At 39.5% G+C, this 19,453-nt stretch overlaps 1 protein-coding gene across 1 annotated transcript in view; it reads right to left on the bottom strand.

Annotated features, from left to right (window-relative positions):
* The window catches only part of Adgrg4 (adhesion G protein-coupled receptor G4), a 135,032-nt gene that overhangs the window by 71,944 nt on the left and 43,635 nt on the right, over window positions 1-19,453 (bottom strand). The window contains exons 10-12 of the mRNA XM_008840711.1: window positions 17,025-17,143; window positions 8,440-8,656; window positions 7,119-7,281 (exon numbers count right to left, since the gene is read on the bottom strand). Of these exons, the coding sequence (XP_008838933.1) occupies window positions 7,119-7,281; window positions 8,440-8,656; window positions 17,025-17,143 (499 nt within the window). The remainder of the gene's footprint in view (window positions 1-7,118; window positions 7,282-8,439; window positions 8,657-17,024; window positions 17,144-19,453) is intronic.

Genomic DNA, 19,453 nt, shown 5'->3' with positions numbered 1-19,453 from the left:
AGAACTGGTAAAAGAATGGAGCCAGGGGTTCCTCTCAAGCCCATGTGACCCTGAGGTACAGATGCTCAAATCAGCTTAAGAGTAAACCTAAATCGGTTTATCTGGACCAACTGTATGGCCTTAAACACCCAAAAGGAAAGTATAACCAAAGATTAAATGGGCCAACATAACTTCATAAGAGTCCATATGTATAGATAAAACAAAACAAGCAACAATACCAGACAAGCAATACCCGACAGGAGATACCTTCCTTTGAGTTGTTGGCCAGGGTGACCCAAGGGACTCCCAAACAGTAACCCAGCATAGAATTGGGACAATGAACATCAGACCCTAATATTTTCTAAAGGAATACTGGCAACTGATTGCTGCTAGATGAGGAAGATCTGAGCTCCCTAAAACAAGGAACTCTAGATAGGCTGACAAGATTCAGTGGATGGACGAGCACTGGGAAATGGCTGGGGGCACCAACAACACAGTGGACAATAACAGGGATGACAAAGTATACGGGTCCATGGAGGGGGGAAAGTTTATGGGGGCTGTCATTTGGGATGTGGGTATGTAGATGAATAAGATTGTTTGTGATGTTCTGTATGAAAAACACAAAAAATCAACAAATAAAAAATTTGTTATATTTGAGGAAGAAGCATAAAAATTTGCTTCATGTTAATTAGTAGAGGTGAAAAATACTACCATTAAAATCTACCTGATGACCTTATATCCATGCTCAGGTGCCAAGGATCTCAGAAAGTAACCGACTCTGACTAGTAATACTCAGGTACATAGAGATTAGAGATGCATATGCAAACATCTAAGTGTTGGTAGCATTAAAAATGATATTGTTTTCTGTATGAAACAATATATTTTAAAATGAAATGCAGATGTTTCTTAAAGGTTAAAACCTCATTCAATTTTATGTCTTATGGGCTTTATACAGAGTTCAATATTGTATAACTGTATTAATTCAACTGTGAACCTAAAAATTTACAGTCAATTTTGAAAGAGATATATCTTAGCTCTGGAAATTGTTATTGAATATGTCAATGCTGTTGTAATGAAATGCTTCTTCTAATTATATGGTTATTAAATAAATAATTTTTAAAAGTATAAATGAAAAATGATTTTTTTCAAGAGACACAGAAAAGCATTTGATAAAACTCAAGAGCAATTGATGACCAAATTTTTCAGCAAATTAGGAACAGCAGATAGCCTGTAGCTGCGTAGTACATTTCTAGTCCCTGCTACTTGGGAGGCTGAAGTAGGAGGGTCGCTTGATCCCAGAACCTCAAGGTCAGCCTGAACAACAGAATCAAATTCATATCATGAAAAGAAAAGAGAAAGAGGTAACAACCTCAATCAAAATAAAGGGGGTGGGTGCATCTGAATAGCAAGAGCACAGCTAGCATGATAGCAATGGTAAAATAACGAATATCAAGGATAAGAAGGCACGGATGCCCACTTTAACCTCTTCTATTGAACATCTTATTGGAAGTAGTAGACATCAAAGTCAGGTTAGCAAAAGCTGGGAAAATTGCTGGGTGGTAAAGCACCTGGTGTGCATGCTGGAGGACCTGACCTGAAATTGGACCTCCAGCACCCTTGTAAAAAGCTGAACTGGGCATCACATTTCTCTAACCTCAGCACAGAGGAGCAAGAGCCAGGAGGAACCTAAGGTTTCGCTGACCAGTCAGATTCGCCAAAACAGTGAGCTCTAGGTTCAGCAAGATACCCTGTCTCAAAAACCAAAGTAGACAGTAATAAAGGAAGACTCCCAATATTGACCTTTGATCTCCACGTACATGTATGCACAGGCAAGCACACCTCTGCATGCACACGAGTGCACACAGGTGCACATGTGCGTGCACACGCACTAATAATAATAATAATTTAAAAGGTTAATAAATTAACAATAGAAATAAAGAGGATCCTGGCTGGGGTGACGGCTCAGCAGGCAGGATTGCTCATTGAACAAGCATGAGGATCTGAGTTTTCACAGCAGCACTCATTGAAAAGCAAGGCATGGCTGCACACATCTGTAGCCCTAGCACTAGGTGGGGATTGGAGAGGGACTAGACTGCTGGGGCTTGCTGGCTACCAGCTTAGGTTCAGGTTCACTGAAAGACTCTGTCTCAGAGGAAAATGGTGGAGAGTATTTGATAGAGCAAGACACCTACTGTTCTGTAGACCTCACTCTTGCCTTCAAGCATGTGCACCTGGATACACACGTGCACATATACCACAAATATTCACACACAAAAGAAAAAGTAAATAAAGATCACTTAGAAAGATACAAAACTCTATTGTCAGTGAATGGCTTATATACAACCCCAGGAATCTATAAAACAAATACAACCAATAAGTGAAACTAGCAAGTGCGTAGGATACATAAATTATTTGCACAGTCAAATATCATTTATCTAAAATGCTAGAGACCAGAAGTTTTTCACATTTGGAAATTTTTCGATTATGGAATATTTACATAAAATATTTGCCAAAATCTGAAATCTGAAATGCTCCAAATTCCCAAACTACAAAACATTTTAAATTTTGGAGTTAGAGCTGGTCAGTCAACCCACATTATTACTTACATATAATCAATTTTATTTTGTATACTAGCATAAAATAATCGGAAAAATTGCACCTTAAAATATTTCGTTTGCAACAACATCAAAGAAGGAATTTAGGAATGAATTTAGGAAATTCATCTTAGGAATGAATTTACCAAAACAGGGCTAGATGCCGTGACAGAAGCATTACTGCCCCCAACTGTGAGTCAGAGACAGGAAGATTGTGAGTTTGAGGCCAACCTGGGGTACATACTGAGTACAAGGCCAGCCTGTTTCCAAAACTGAGGTCTGAAGCTATAGCTCGCTGGTAGATCACTTGCCCCACATAAGCAAAATTTGTGGTGTGATCCCTAGCACCAAAAATGAACTATCCAAAATCCAACACCTCTCCACTGACAATTAGAAAACATTTCTGAGAGAAACTTAAAGACAACTAAATACATATCCTTGGATTGGAAGACTCAATATTGCTAAGAATTATTTGTTAAGAATTAAATTCCTCTAAAAATGGTTGATATCTTCAACTCCAAGTATAATCTCAGCAAGTTACTTTATACAAACTATTAAACAGTTGTAAAATCCATATGGACACAGAAAAGACTTGAATAGTAATCTTTAAAAAGAAGAAAGGTAAGGGACTCCCACTACTTAACTCCAAAACTGAAAGTACCAGGGGCCTGGGAGGTGGGTCAGAGGGTAAGAGCACTTACTGCACAAGCATGAGGACCTGAGTTCAGATCCTCAGTACACATGTGAAGGTTGGGCAAGATCATACTTGTCTTTAACCCCAGTGCTGGGGCAGGGGGTACAGAAACTTACTGGCTGCCAGCCCAGCCAAAACATGGTAAGCCTCGGGTTCAAGGAGAGATCCTGTCTCAAGGGGATGAGACAGAGTGTGGACTGATACAGCAGGAAACCTGACATCTTCCTCTGGCCTCCATACATGTGCACACACACATGCACACATACACAAAAACTGTCAATACAATGTATCAGTGACAGGATTTATTTTAAAAATAAATAAATGTGGGGCTGGAGAGATGGCTCAGTGGTTAAAAAGCACTGACTCAGGTTCAATTCCCAGAACCCACATGGTGGCTAACAACAGTGCATAACTCCAGTTCCAGGGGATCTAGTGACTTCTTCTGACCTCTGTGGGCATTACACGACATGGGTGCACCTACACACATACAGGCAATACACTAATTCAAGTAAAATAAAAATAAACAAATAAATGCAACAATATGGAAAGTCTAGATAGAAATATGTTGCTCAACTGTTTTATATGAAGAATTTTTGTTATGATCTGTTTTTCTGTCAAAGGCAACAAAGAATGCCAAAGGGCAATGAAAAGTTTCCAAGAAATGTTATTGCAAAACCTAAGTATTCATATGGAACAATAGATTTCATACATTATATCAAAGGTAGGTTCATCATCTTACACATAGAAACGAAAGCAAAGGCCTTCTAACAGAAAGTGCAGATTGAGTTGACATGGGTCCTGTGCTCAATGCCATCATTGCCACGAGCTCACATGTACAAGGTTCCAGTGTCCTGGAAGCCTCTGCTTCCCTCTGTTCATGAACCAGCCCTGGCTCTTATAATCTTTCCACTCCCTGTTCTGCAATGGTCCCTGAGCTGTGGGTGGGTGAGGCTTAATCTAGGAGTCCTATCCAAGGACACATGCTCTGTAGTCTCTTATTCTCTAAAACATAGCCATTTGTAGCCTTCTGTGTGCAGTGCACTCTGCTGTATAAGGAAGCTTCGCAGGTGAGAGTTGAGAGATGCACCAGTATTCTCTCCATCCCCTGTTCCACTATGTTCCATGAGCTTTATCAAACAAGAGTACAGAGGGGAGGAGAGAAATGGGTGGTGGGCTGGCCCTAGTCTTGGAACAATTGGTGACTGGTTACTATTGGGTGAGGGAGAGTGGGCCTTACTTACAATCTCTAGATAGTCTGACTAGATTCCAGTGGATGAAGTTGCACCCAAGGACATCTGGATACAAATGCTTGACTGGATAAGACATTAACATGTGTGGTCCAGAGGGGGGTTGGGGGTATTGATGGGAAAAGGGTTCTAAATTTGATTGAGAAATGTGGTGTGAAATGTACATTATCAGGTGATTCCAGCCCCAGTCAAGGTTAAGGGGGGAAAAAAAGCACAGAATATTTTCATTACTTGTTGGTGCTAGTCACAAGACAAAATTACAACAAATTAGATTTCAAGACAATTCAAAACTTGTGCTTTTCAAAAGATGCCCCTGAGAAAATGATAGGCAAGTTAACAAGAACTATAAGCCAACTTAAAAATGAGCAGAAGATTTGATAGGTAAGTCAACAAGGAAGATGAACAAAAGAACATGGATATTTTTAAGTATATATTCTACGAGCCAGCTATTTAATTCCTAGGTATTTTTCCAACATACATGAAAACGTATGTCCACCCAAAGACTTTTATGCAAATGTTCATAACAGTTTTCTTCATAATATGAACAAACTGGAAACATACAAATATACAGTAACAGGAGCATAATAAAAAGTTTATGGTATGTTTATTCAATGGAATATTATTTAGTATTAAAAAAACAAATATAGATTGCCAAAAGTTCCTTTGGTGGGGTTGGGATTTCTTAACCACTTCCCCATGTCTATGGTGGGATTTTGTCTTTGAGTTTGCACAGGACTTGTGCATGCTGTCACCATTGCTGTGAGTTCATATGAGTAACTGACCAGTTGTCTGGAAGACTCTGTTCCTTGTGGTCATCCACCCCTCTACTGCTGGGTGGGGGAAAGACAGTGCCTTACAGGGATTGCACTCTCAGTGGGCCCAGGGGATGAGCCCACACAGGGTACACAAATCAGACTCTATAGGTTGAGATATATATATATATATACATTAAATTGGGTGGGGGCAGCGGGGCGGGGAGGTACAGACAAGGGAGGGTGGGCGTCTAAATACCCTCAAACTATATTGTAGGAAAACTGTAAAAAGCATGAAGTCTAGTGGGCAGGCCATGGGGGTTGCAGATAGGGGAGAGGTTCTAAATGTGATTAATATGTATTGTATGAAATGTATAAAAATTCAATTAATAGTATATTGAGACCACCAGGCATGGTGGAGCACACATTAACTCAGGAGACAGAAACAGGCAGATCTCTGTGAGATGGAGGCCACCGTGGCCTACATAGTGAGTTCCAGATGGGCTGGGGCTAGGGAGACCCTGTTCAGTGGTGTGTGTTCTGGCACATCACTTAGCTTTTCTATTTCTTTATCTTTTTAGAAAAGTCTAAGTAGCACAACATCCAACATACAATAGATGATCTTTTTGTGTTAAGGCCTATCGTGTCAAGTTAATGTTCCCAGGCATCTGTCCCTCAGCGAAAGTTCATCCACTGAAGTCTAGTCAGCCTATCTAGTGTGTCTCCCTTTAAGAAAATCAACTCTTCCTCACCCAGAAAAAAATAATTTCCAATAATTCTTTAACTAAGATCAGGGCTTTCTGCCCATTTCCGCAGATCTGTACTGCATTTTGGTCTGCTGAATTCCAGTTGGGGGAGGGAGTTATGGGAGGATGTTAATGTGGAAAGGGGTATAAAGATGATTACAATGTTCTCTATAAAATACACAAAAATTGGGAGGATATAGGCCCCAGTTGGAAGCCACTGCAATTGTTTTGTTAGATGGATGTGATACACCTGCTAAAATACCATCCAAGCATTTGTGTTTATACCCATAGGTTAAGTTATTATAGAAGCCACTATTTAGATGTTTTTGTTTCTTGCTGTTTGTGTTTTTATAGTAAATGGAATCCCACTGAAATGGGCCAACAGCCCATGGAAAACTGACAATGCAGAGACCCAAAAGTTCAGTGCCTTGACACAATGGGAAGAAGATCACCCTACACCTATCGCCCCTTCCAAGGCTCAGGGACTTTTGGAGAAGAGGTTGGTGGAAAGAATGTACCCTATGTTGGCAAATTCTTTCGTCTTTGATTTCTTATGCCTATTTTTCCCCCTTAAACTTCGATAGATAGATAGATGATTGATAGACAGACAGACAGACAGACAGACAGACAGACAGACAGACAGACAGATAGATAGATAGATAGATAGATAGAGATAGATAGAATCAATGTATATTTAGATAAACCTGCTTCAAGTTATTTCTGGAAAAATGTGTTAAAATTGCATCTCTTTGGAATAATAAAAAAGTAATTAAAAAATAAATGTGAAAATTTTTTTTAAATATTTCAAATAGAAAAAGAATAAGTGATCCTTATGAGATAGCCAACAGTAAGCTGACATTTAAGATCATTTCAGGTGATAGAACCAAATGTGGCATCACTGTACATTTCATAGATACCCGTCCAACTAAGATGTTAGCCTACCAAGGGGTATATGTGAATCTGACCAGGGATATCTGTATTTTCATAAGATCCCCTATGGATTAAAACCTTTCAAAAGTGCCCTTTTGCCCTCCTAAGAACTCCACGGGTGAAGACTGGGAATAGTGCTTGGCTGACAGACTCTAAGTTTTCTGAGTTGTACTCACCTCTGGGTCTGTGAGTTCTTCAGAGGAGCCAATGCTGAAGGCCATACCTTCAAACCTGTGGTCCACCTGCAGCACAGCCAAAGCCAGCCTTGCCACTGTGAAATTTGCTGTTGTCCCCACAAATTCCATCTTGTAACCAGCACGCTCGATTATCCTCAGAATTCTACAAAGAAGCACAGGTGAAGAACGCCCGTCTGCTTTGTTAATGACAACCCATCCTCCTCGCAAAACCTAATTGTGAAGATTGACTTTGGGCCTTTATCGTCATCTTGATGTTATTTAGGAAGAGCATTAGCTTTGGAATGCTCCAGCAGACTGAGGTCTATATCATAGCACCTCCAATTTCTGTATGGGTGACCAGAATGTTTTCCCCAAGCTTCAGTTCCCTTGCAAGAGAAGTCAGAGGCAATACACCAGCATGCATCCTTTAAAGGATTATTTCCAAAACTGAACCAAATTGTCATTTGTGAAGATTCTTTAGAGCCTTGTATGCCTTGGAAGAACTTTGGATTTTATTTGATATGTAAAGGAATGCCACCAAGTGGTTTGAAAAGCAAGGTGTGATCTGCTATGTGCACTGAAACATAAATCTGACTGCTGAGTAGAAAATGGGCTATAAAGGGGCAAGAGTGGAAGCAGAGGGGTGGGTTAGGAGGCTCTGGCAGATGGACAGGGGAGGGAAGTGAGTTTGGGAATGGGGAAGGGAGAAATGCATGGATTCTACCAGCATATTTGAGAAATTAAAACGTATATGTACAGTGCTTCATGCAAGAATTGCTGTTCTCTTTTTGGTTGTTAAGAATAACTCCCTGTGTCCAATTAACATTCCTCATTACTTGGATAGTGGGTAGGGAGCATTAAGAGCAGTCAGAGGGAGGTAGTGGTGGATGGATAGGATCAAAATACATTGTATGAAATTTTCAAAGAATAAATAAAATATTATAAAAAATAAAAATAAGTTTATCACTTTCCCAAGAAGGAAAAAAAGTCATTGTGTGACTATAAGGTAGAAGATGAAAACCAGGACAATTGTCAGGTTTTTCATTTTACCATGAGTTGGATGCATTTATAGAAATGTGAAACACTAGAGGAGAACCAGGGTTGGGAAAATACATTTCTGATTTTGTGGGGTATTTTTTCAGATTTAGTTTTGAATATTTATTTGAAAAGCCATTATCAGTAAGATTTAATTCAAATTGGAATTCATTATCTATTACACTAGACCATTTGTGATGCATAACTGTCTGTATGCTGAGGAAGCAATATTGTATAATTTCAATTTCATGAAAGCATTTTTTTACATCAAGGCATTCGCACTTACTCATTGCATACTTGAGGCAGATTGGAAGCTGAATCGTTTTGCTTTTCTGTGACACCACTGATTATTTGTAATATAATCTTGGTTAAGTCCACACTTATCTCATCACATTTTGAAATATCGGCTACTTTAGAAACAATGATCTTTGTCTCTTCTTCATCCAAAGGTGGAGAATCGTTTACCAAATTTAAAATGTGCTCTGCCACATCATCTGCATTCTCTGCAGAAACAAAGTGGAAACAGATAACATCCAGTTATCTATTAGTGTGGGACCGTGCTGCACGGCCTTTTTACTTGTATGAAGGAAAGGGCAATGAGGTATAAATACAAACCAAGGGAACATGGTTTACCAAAGGAAACTATTGGACCTCAATTTCTACAATAAGTATAGTCCCAGAAAGAGGAAAGCGCCAAAGTCAATTTTGTATTCACTAAGCCTTCTTTCCAACGCACTGGGGGAAATCTTTTTGTCACTGAAGAATTATCTTGAAACCTGATGCTAATTAAGTTAAGACTTTTAAGTACTGGAGAGAGTTAAGAAGATCCCACCTATACTCAAATATCAGCAAACATTCAGCCTAAGTTTTCATAACCAAAGGGGTGTGATTATAATTTCCTGTCAAGAACTATCAACCCACAAGAAGAAAGAAAGCAAACATGGACCACATAATAAAAAGCAATTAATTTAGATTTTCTAGAGAGGAAGAACAATAGATATTAGCTCGCCCACTTTTTTCTTCACTTTTTATTATGGAAATTTCCAAGCACACTCAAAATCAAAAGAACAGTCTCATGAATTCCCATGTGCTTCATGAATCACTGAGCCTCAGCAAGTGTCAGTGAAAGGCTAATCTTATTTTACCCACTCTCTCAACTACCTCTGTCCCAAACCAGATCTTATTATTTCACCCATCAATACTTTAGTACATACCTTTAAAAGAAAAACTTTTCTTTGTCTTTACCATGATCTTAATTAAAAATGAGGGTGAAAAATTATCAGTAATATTCACAGCATCACATATGCAATTAGTGTTCGAATATCCTTAATTATGTCATAAATACTTGTTTAAATCATTGTTTTGTTTAAATCATCACCCTCTTTTAAAGTGAAGGGTATGGTTAAACAAATACAGTGCAAGTTAGATTTTACTTCACTACAATCCGTAGAAAGCTGAGCTTCCTTGCTATATCTTCCTACCTTAAAGCATTCACATTCAAGCCCAGTAATCAAAATATAAATGGAAAAAATAAGAAAAGACTACAATCTGGGGCTGAAGAGCTCGCTCAGCAGTTAAGAGCACTTGCTGTTCTCACAGAGGACCCTGGTTTGGTTCCCAGCACCCATATGACAGCTGTCAACCATCTTTAACTCTGGTTCCGCCCAGGGGTTCTGACACCCTCTTCTGACTGTCATGGACACTGCTCACACATGATACACATACATGCATCCAGGCATATCATTCATACACATAAAATAAAAACAAATAAATATGTTCAAAACCAAAATTCAATCTGTTAAGAAAGATTCCAGAAAGAGATTACCCTCTTCACATATGTATCTCAGATTATATTATGAATAACCTGTTGTGTTTGGGAAAAGAAAATAATTGAGCATTAAATTATCTCCTCCTGCCCCTCTTCCTGCTCCTCCTCCTCCTGCTCCTCCTCCTGTTTTCTACCCCACATTTTCTTCCACAGTTGTCAGCATCACTCCGATTCACTTTTCAACCTACCACTTAACTCCATACACAGGTTATTTATTATTTTTCCTTTCTACTCTTTTTGCCATTTTCTTATTTGTCCCCTTTATTTCTCAAAGCATTCTGTTCTCATCAATGGAAATTTAGCAATTTTAACAGAGGCCCTCAAAAGCCCCTCCCCATTACCTCAGTTTACCCATGTCTTACATGGAAACTGAGTTGACAAGGAAGGAAGAACAGGTTCTCCATGAGGAGACTGGAAGGAGGGGGAAATTCACTAACTTTGTAATTGTTTCTAAATTAATATTTTGTCCCTACTAACATCTATCTTCTGGTCCATTAAAAAATAAACTAAGAAAACATAGGCCTGTGAGATGGCTCAGCAAGTAAAGGCGCTTGCCTCCAAGTCTGACGACTTCGGTTCCATCCCCAGAGCCCCCATGGTAGAAGGAGAGAACTCCTTCTACCTGAAAATTGTCCTCTAACCTACACACACACACACACACACACACACACACACACACACACACACGTGCGCAAATAAATAAATATAATAAATTTTAAAGAAAACAATGATATTAATAATGGAAGAAAAAGACAGTAAAGTCCTTCACAGATCTGTCTGCTGCTGTTATTAAATTGCTCAAGCTATTCTGAAAATGGAATAGCCAGAGCTGCCTAGTCATGATTCCTGAGTTTCAGTGGTGTCACTGCACTTCATGCAGTGCCTGCTGTGGCAGAATGAAAGTAAACAACAGGCCAATGGGAGACTATACTGTGGAAAATAATTACAGACTTTTCATCTGGAATTACATACTTTTCAGGAAAAATTCAGGATAAATTATACTTTTTGAGTAAAAATTCTAGGTCCCTAAGCAAGAGTGAAGAAAGGAATCTACTTTTATTAGTTACAGAATAAATCCTTGTTGCTTGAGATACTCGTTCAATTAATCTGCCACTAATTGTAACAACCAAAATGATAATCGTATGAATTATTTACTGAACAATTTCTATGAGCCAATTTTCTGGCTGTGTTTTGCTGCATAACAAACTACCCCAAAACTTAGTAGCTTAAAGGAACAGTTAATCGTCATCTGTTGCAGTTCTGTGTGTTGAGTGGGCTCAGATGAGCAGTTCTCATTTGGGATCTCTCAAGCAGTTGCAACGGGATTGAAGCCAGGGCTCGAACCATCTGAAAGCTAAGCTGGGCTCTAAGTTCCAAATGGAACCCTCTTAGGGCTGGCAGTTGATGCTGAGCATATGCTAATTGGTTGGGGCTGTGGGCTGCACACCTTCTACACTGCCCCTTCCAGTGACTTAGGCGCAGATGTATGTTGAATCCAGCATGCACTGGAACTAGCTTGTGACAGTTTATGAGAACCCACTTGCAGGTTTATAGGATTTTTGTGGTCTGGTTATTAAACTCAGGGACCATTAATATTAAATTATTTCAACTTATAATGAAATTATACTAAAACAATGGTTATTTCCAAAAAGCCCATCATTACTTAATTTTTTGCTATATTTCACTGATAGTTTTGTATTATTTACATCCACTGCTCCGTGTACATCCCTTACCAACTTTACAGTTCACCGCCTACATAGTAAAGGTTGCATTTAGTTGTGAGAGGAATAGTATATCATAAAAATTGGCAAATGCTACAAATCATTACCCTTTGGGGATGGAGTTAGTTACTAAATATTTCTTAACACATCACTGGACTTCTCCCAACATGGTGTCTGGCTGGGTTCTGAGCTAAAGCATCCTAGATGAGGGTGAATCAAGAAAAAGGATGCAGACACTTCCTGTCATCTTAAAAGTTAATCCCATTCATGATTATGTCACTGTTGCCAAATTCTACCACACTAAGCAATGACAATCCAGCACTAATGGAAGAGGAAGGGATGCATTGGTGTTTGGCATTTTGAGGATGAGCTATAACTGCAAAGCATTTTACACACATTTTCTCATTTATTCATTGCAACAACCTCACATGATGAATATTCATATTATCTCCTTTAGACAGATTAAGTGAAGGCATGGACACATTATAAACTTCTCTGACTCCAAAACTTGAGTTCTTAATATCACTTTTGGCCATGGTCTCTGTGTCTTTATTTCTTTTCTCTGTTTTACTGTGTTGAAATGTCATTGCTTTGCCTCCTTGTACATGCTAGGCATGTACTCCATCCCTGAGCTGCACCCCAGCCTGTATTGTTCTCTGTTAATCACTCACTGTCCTGCCTGCCATGATGGTGGAAAACGAGAGTGAAGTTCATGCCAGCCTGATGCATCCTTAGTATCATGTGAATAACAAACACTGAGAACAAGAAAGAGCTCAAAGAACTTTGAAATAAGAAGTCCTTTCTCTAATTGTGTTATATTAGGAGTTTTTAAAAACAAGTATTTAAGTGGGAGAACTATAGAGTTTTTTCCAATAAGTTATCTAATGCTTGTCAACAAAATTAAAAAGTTGAGTAAATAAATAGTTTCAACATGACTTTCATTCCTTTACATTGTACTCATTGTTCATTAAGCTCCCAGTTTCAAAGATGAGGCTTCCTCCAAAGCTAATAGGCTTGTGGTTTACTTTTCAGTTGCCTGTGTTAGAATCCTCATCAATCTGATAGCTCTCTTACTCCACAGCAACTTCTCAGCCAATTTCCTAAAACTCCCAGCCCAACGCAGCACTTTTATTCTACTTATAGCTATTTGTTAACTTTTCCTTCCACAAAAGAAAATTCTATTAGCATGTATAAAGGAAATGTGTCACTCCAAAGGAGGGAGGTCAACATGAAACAGTGCTCTGTCTCTCTGCCCACTCCCTACAGCCTGCAGCACTCCCTCCCTGACTCACCACTTCCCATCTAGGATATCAGAATTGGGCTAACTTTGCTAACTCTGCTACACCTTCCTTGGCAAAGATCTCAAATGTAAAGTTTTGCAAAGAAGACAAGCCTGAAAACGTCTCTACCTTCAGGCCATACCTTGGGCCTTCTGCAAGGTCCTGGTGTACCTATGCTTCAATTTATGGCCATTCATTAAGGCAATACAGCCAGCCATATCTGACAAGGTTTGTAGAAAAGGAAATTCTAGGATAAAAACAGATTTGCTATACTTTAAATCCTTATTTCCTGGTTCAGAGACAGTCTTTTTTCACTGTGACTTCACATGGTGGAAGAGACAATCAAGATCCTTCAGGTGTCTTTTATTGGGGCACAAATCCAATTATGAGGGTTCTGTACTCATGATATCCCAGAGGCCCCAACATTACCTTCACATTGGGATTAGGATTTCAACATACATATTTGGAGAAGTGGGTGGCAGAAAAATTCAGTCTATAGCAAAGACCTCACCAAAAGAGATACAGAGATGTCATATAAGGTATTCAATACCATATAACACTAGGGAGTTTGCAAATTAAAGAAACAATGAGGTACTTCTCTGCACCTATTAGAATGGACGAAATCCAAAATACTGACAACACCAAATTTTGCAGACAACGTGGAGCAAGAGGAGTTCTCATTCACTGCTATGGGGATACAAAGTTTATATGGCCACTTTGGAAAATAGTGGTACTTTCTTACAAAACTAAAGTTTATACATTGATCATATAAGTCAGTAATCACACTCTTTGATATTTACCAAGTCAAGTTTAATACTTATATCCATGAGTTTAAGCCTGTATACAGAGGTTTGTAGCAGGTTATGCATAGTTGCCACCGCTTTGAAGCAACCCACATGTCTTTAAGTAGGTGAAGAGGCAAATAAACTGCTGTACATCCAGGCAATGGGATATTATTATTCAGTGCTAAAAAGAAATGAGCTGGCAAGCCATTGCAAGACATAGGGGAACCAAAACGCATGGGTAGGAAGTCAACCTGAAAAAGACATACACTGCATGATTTCAACTATGTGACATTCTGGGAAAGACAAAACAATGGAGACAGTAAAAAGACCATTGAATGCCAGAGATTAGAGGGAAATGAATAAGTGTAACAAAAGGGATTGTCAGGGGCCGTGAACTGATTGTGAAGATACATGTCACTGTACATTTCTATAAAGTTACAGACCATACAAAACCAAGAGTGAATCGCAATGTAAAGTGTGAACTTTGTGTGATGATATCAGTATAGGTTCATCCATTATAATAAATCTTCCACTATGGTGTCAGTGAGAGAGGGTTATACATGTGAGGGAGCCCATAGAAGAACTCTGTCCTTTCTGTTCAATGGTGCTACTGCTGTTGCTGGGCAGAGTGGCACATGCCTGGAATCCTAGCACTTACAAAGCTGGGGGAAGAGGATCATGTTCAAGGCCGTCTTGAGTTTCATAGCAAGCTACAGACCAGCCTGGGCTACACGGCATGACTCTTATTTCAAAACACTAGATGTGGCTATTTACCTGTATCTCCTCTAAAGAAATAAACTGTGTGAAAAATTCAAAACATCTTCCTTAGACTCAGCAAGACAAAAAGAGAAAAGACACAAGACACTAAAACTAGCAATAACAGTGCAAGTGCTGGGGATGGGAGGCATTTCCACCAACTGTAACCTACAAGATGGACAAGTGTCTACAAAGATATGTGGAAATTGGAACCTTCAGACAATGTCAGCAGGGATGAAAAATGGCACAGCAGCTGTTGAAAACAGGTTTACAGTTCTTTCAAAGGTTCAGTATAGAGCTACCAGGTGACCTATGAATTCTACTCTTCAAAATATCCTAAGAAAACCTGTGTCTACAATAATTTGTGCTACATATGTTCATAATCTGACTATAAATAGTAGCCAAAAGGTGAAAACAACCAAATGGCCATTAATTGATGAGTGAATCAACAAAATGTGATGGATCAATTTGCTAGATTATTAATCTGTCATTTAAAATGGAGTATGGCATGAAATCCAGTGGAGGGGGCGGTATCGGAGGGCACTGATGGGGAAGAGGGTATAAAGAGGACCAAGATGTTGTATATGAAATACACAAAAAAATCAATAAAAATGTTTTTTTTTTAATGGAGTACCGGGGGCTGGAGGGATGGCTCAGCAGTTAAGAGCACTGACTGTTCTTCCAGAGGACTGAGGTTCAGATACCAGTACCCACATGGCAGCTAACAACCATCCATAACTCCGGTTCCAGGGGATCCAGTGCCCTCTTCTGGCCTCCATGGGCATTGCTCAACATGCATGCACTTAGATGATGCAGGCAATACAGCCATACACATGAAATAAAAATAATAAATAAAATATTATAAATAAATAAATTAAATAAATAAATAACAATAAAAATGTAGTGCTGGCCTATGCTACAATATGAAGAAACCTCAAAAACATTTTGAGATGCCTACACTAAGCCAAACTCATGCAGCTAGAAAGTGGATCAGTAGTACACAAGAACTGAGGGGAGAAAGAAACAGAGGGAATACGAATGGGTACAGGGATTCTTTGTGGGTAATGAAATGGACCATTATAACAAATCTCCACTATAGAATTTATGATAGCTGTACAACTGAGTGAATGAGGAAAAGCTCAGGCTAAAGTAACCCGCTGAATTGTATTCATTAAGTGTGGAACACGTGACTACCGCCATTAAAAGTTTATAAACTACTCTGTGCTGTAATTTGGTTTTTCTTAAACAAATCACCAAAACCCAAAAACCTGATAACATACTGTGTTGATGAAGGCATTTTGAAACATGCGCTTTCATACCTTGTGACTGGGATTATAAATTGATATAACTATTACAAAGAGCATTTGAATATTATATGATTGACCCCAGCAATCCCACTTTCGAGAACTTATGCTTTAGTACAAATTTGTACTGCCTAACTTGTACACAAAATTATATCCTATTTGCCAACAATCCATGCCACATGTATGATATCTATTAGAGCAGGTTTTTAGTTCATAATTGATGTTTCTGTTTTGGAGGTCCTTTGTGTGTTTTTGTCAAGGCTTTCTTTTTAAGATTTGCATTTTTAATTTATCTATATTAGTGTTTGCCTGCATGTATGTATGTGTGCCATGTGCATGCCTGGTGCTCACAGAGGCAGGAAGAGGGTGTGGGATCTCCTGGAACTGGAGCTACCATTGTGAGTCTCCATGTGAATGCTGGGAACGAAAACCCAGGTCCTCTGCAAGAGCACCAAGTGCTCGTAACCACTGAGCCATCTCTCTAGCAACCTGTTTGTTTTTCAGACAGAGTCTCACTATGTGGCCCAGACTGTCCTTGAACCCAAGAACCTCCTGCCTCAGCCTCCCAAGTGCTAGAATTACAGAAATATGCCACCAGGCCAGTCTTTTTAAAAAATCTTTAAAATATTAAAACTAAAGAGAAAATAACAGTAAAAAATTTTCCAAGTAAAAATCTACAAAATATGCGCTGGACTGGTAACAAACACATTTAATCCCAGCATTTGGGAGGTTAACAAACACATTTAATCCCAGCATTTGTACACCAAGGCCAACCTGGTCTACATAGCCAGTTCCAAGACAGCTGGGGCTACAGGGAGACTCTGTCTCAAAAAAAAAAAAAAAAAATCTACGAAACAAAACACAAAGCTCTGATGGTTCTATCACCTCCACCAATGTTAAATACCTAGTTTCTGAAATGGGGTTATTGTAAGGTAGTTTTCATGGAGGAGGTATGCCTATACTCTTTCTGGTGTGGGTCAAGTAGACAAACAAAGGCAAACATGTTCTCTTTGATGTATACAAAATGATCTTACCGCCGGACATGGTGGCACACACCTTTAATCCCAGCATGCAGGAGGCAGAGGCAGGCAGATCTCTATGAGTTCAAGGCCAGCCTGGTCTACATAGAGAGTTCCAGGACAGCTGGGGCTACAGGGAGACCCTGTCTCAAAAAAGACAAAAAAAAAATGATCTTACCGTCACTTATGGTAATGTTAGCAAGATCCACAATCTTATTAGGGAGTTCTTGAAGCAATTTGCATTTCTTAAATCTTGGTTTGTCCCACTGAGACTTGCCAGTTTGGATGCTGACTGAACTGAAAAAGAGATGAGAAACAAGAGGCATTATCCAGCTTTCTCATTGGAGGATGAGACAAAGATAGTCATAAAGTAAGTGATTGTAGCTGGGCATAGAGGTTCATACCTGTAAACATAGCATGCTGAGGCGGGAGGGTCACCAAGAATTCCAGGCCAGCATGGGTTACAAGGTGAGACCTTATCTCAAAATTAATAATTGTAATTAACTAACTAACTAGCTAGAGAGATGTCTCAGCAGTCAAGACCTGGGTTCAGTTCCCAGCACCCACATGGCTACTAACACTCATCCTAACTTCAGTTCCAGGGAATCCGATGTCCTCTTGTGACCTCTGTGGGCATTGCATGACACAGGTGCACTTACATGCATGCAGGCAATACACTCATACACATAAAAAATAATATTAAAATAATACAAATAAAATTTTTAAAAGCAAGTAGGGGAAAAGAAGGTCCCTTTGGCATGCCTTCCTCTGTCCATCACCAGCCTTCAAGCAAAGAAAATACAGAGGGGAGCTCTGTAGATGGGGATGGGGCAGGGCAAGTTCCAGTTCACCAATAGTCAAGGCACAGATGCTATCCCTTTAGATATGACTCCTTCCCCTCGCTTTCTGCTCTTGCCTCTTTTTAAGAGGAAATTCCTATTGGAATTCATTCTCTCCACATACGAGTTTTCTCAAAGTGGCTAAGGACCTTCTGTGGCACACCGTCCTTCACCATCTACCCTTCCCTCTGCCTCATCTGCTTCAGCCCACTTTAAATGAGTCACCATGTGCACTGAGCACCCACAGACTCTAGGGATGACAACAGGCAGTATAAAAAAACACGATACGGCCGGGCATGGTAGCACACGCCTTTAATCAAGGCCAGCCTGGTCTATATAGTGAGTTCCAGGATAGCTGGGGCTGCAGGGAGACCCTGTCTCAAAAAGACAAAAACAAAAAGAACAGGGTAGGGGCTTGGGCCTCACCAAGAGCTTCGACAATCAGACTAATACAAAATATGAGAAAAAGTTGTGTAAATGAAAATGAATCTATCAAAACACCACACAGGGAAAATTTTCTCTTTTTTTGTTCATTACTTCATTCCTTCCTTCCTTTCTCTCCATCTTTCTTTCTTTCTTTCTCTTTGTGTATATGTTTGTTTTGTGGTGGTGATCGTAGTGGTGGAGAGTTTTGCATTTTTGGTTTTTGTTTTGGGAAGTTCATTCGTTTCTTTACTTTATTTTGGTTTTGAGACAGGGTCTCGCTCTGTAAATCAGACTAGCCTGTAAGTTACTATGTAGCTCAAACTGGCCTCAAACTCACAACAATTCTCGTGTCTCAGCTTTTGAAGTGATGTGAATACAGGTGGAAACTGACTAAGGAGAATTTTCAGTGTTTAAACTGAGCTAAACCTAGCACAGAAAGGACAGAGACAGAAAGACAAATACCTCCCTGCTGCTACCCAGCAGAGAAAGACACAAGGAAGTGGACATCATGTCCACAATAACAAATTATCTCTTTGGTTATAGTGCATGGTAAAGGGATGGAGCTGAATGAAATGACAGGAAAGGCAACCTGCTGACTTGATGACTGTGTTCAGGGTTTGGACTTCATTCTTAAACAAAAGTGTGCTATGACAGCAGCCAGACTTTTCGAAAATCGTGCTGGCAGCATTGAGAGTTGGCATTGGGGGGTAGTGGACTGTGAGGTGAGGAGACTGTTCTAATACTAGGCAAGAGATGGAAAAAGGCTTTTACGTGCAGTGGATTGGAAAGGAAAGACTGGTGAGCTCCGACTGTGGATATCAAAGTTGCCTTCCTACCTTGCTGACTGACTAGATATAAGCAGACATAAGTACAATAGAGTCAGAGATGTGGCTTTCTATGAGTGATTTCAAACCTCCATCAAACCCTGCTGCCCCTCTTGTCTTACCCATTTAAGTTAATGGCATAAACCATTAACAGCAAAGTAAGAAAAAGAAGGCTGAAGATTTTGAAAAGGAAAATGATAACACCAACAAGGGAAGAGTGGTGTAAATTAGCCCAGCAATGAGATAGCATTTGAGGCTGATTTATTGATCATTAAGATGAATATAAAACAGAAAATATTTGAGAAACCATTGGGTGAAAGGGTAAATTACATTACTGGTATGAGAACCACAGTTAGCACTACAGAAAACAGTGTACAGAGAAAGCCGAGAGAGAGAGAGAGAGAGAGAGAGAGAGAGAGAGAGAGAGACAGAGAAATACACAAAGCAAAACAAAAATCTAAAGACAGCTGTGTTGAAGTGGAGGGACTGTGGGTGATTTTTCTCTTTTGTCCTATTGA

Source organism: Nannospalax galili, unplaced genomic scaffold (assembly GCF_000622305.1).
Source record: "Nannospalax galili isolate Female #2095 unplaced genomic scaffold, S.galili_v1.0 scaffold901, whole genome shotgun sequence".
Classification (NCBI taxonomy): Eukaryota; Metazoa; Chordata; class Mammalia; order Rodentia; family Spalacidae; genus Nannospalax; species Nannospalax galili.
Note: the sequence above shows the minus strand (reverse complement) of the source record. Positions and strands in the feature narration are given on the sequence as shown.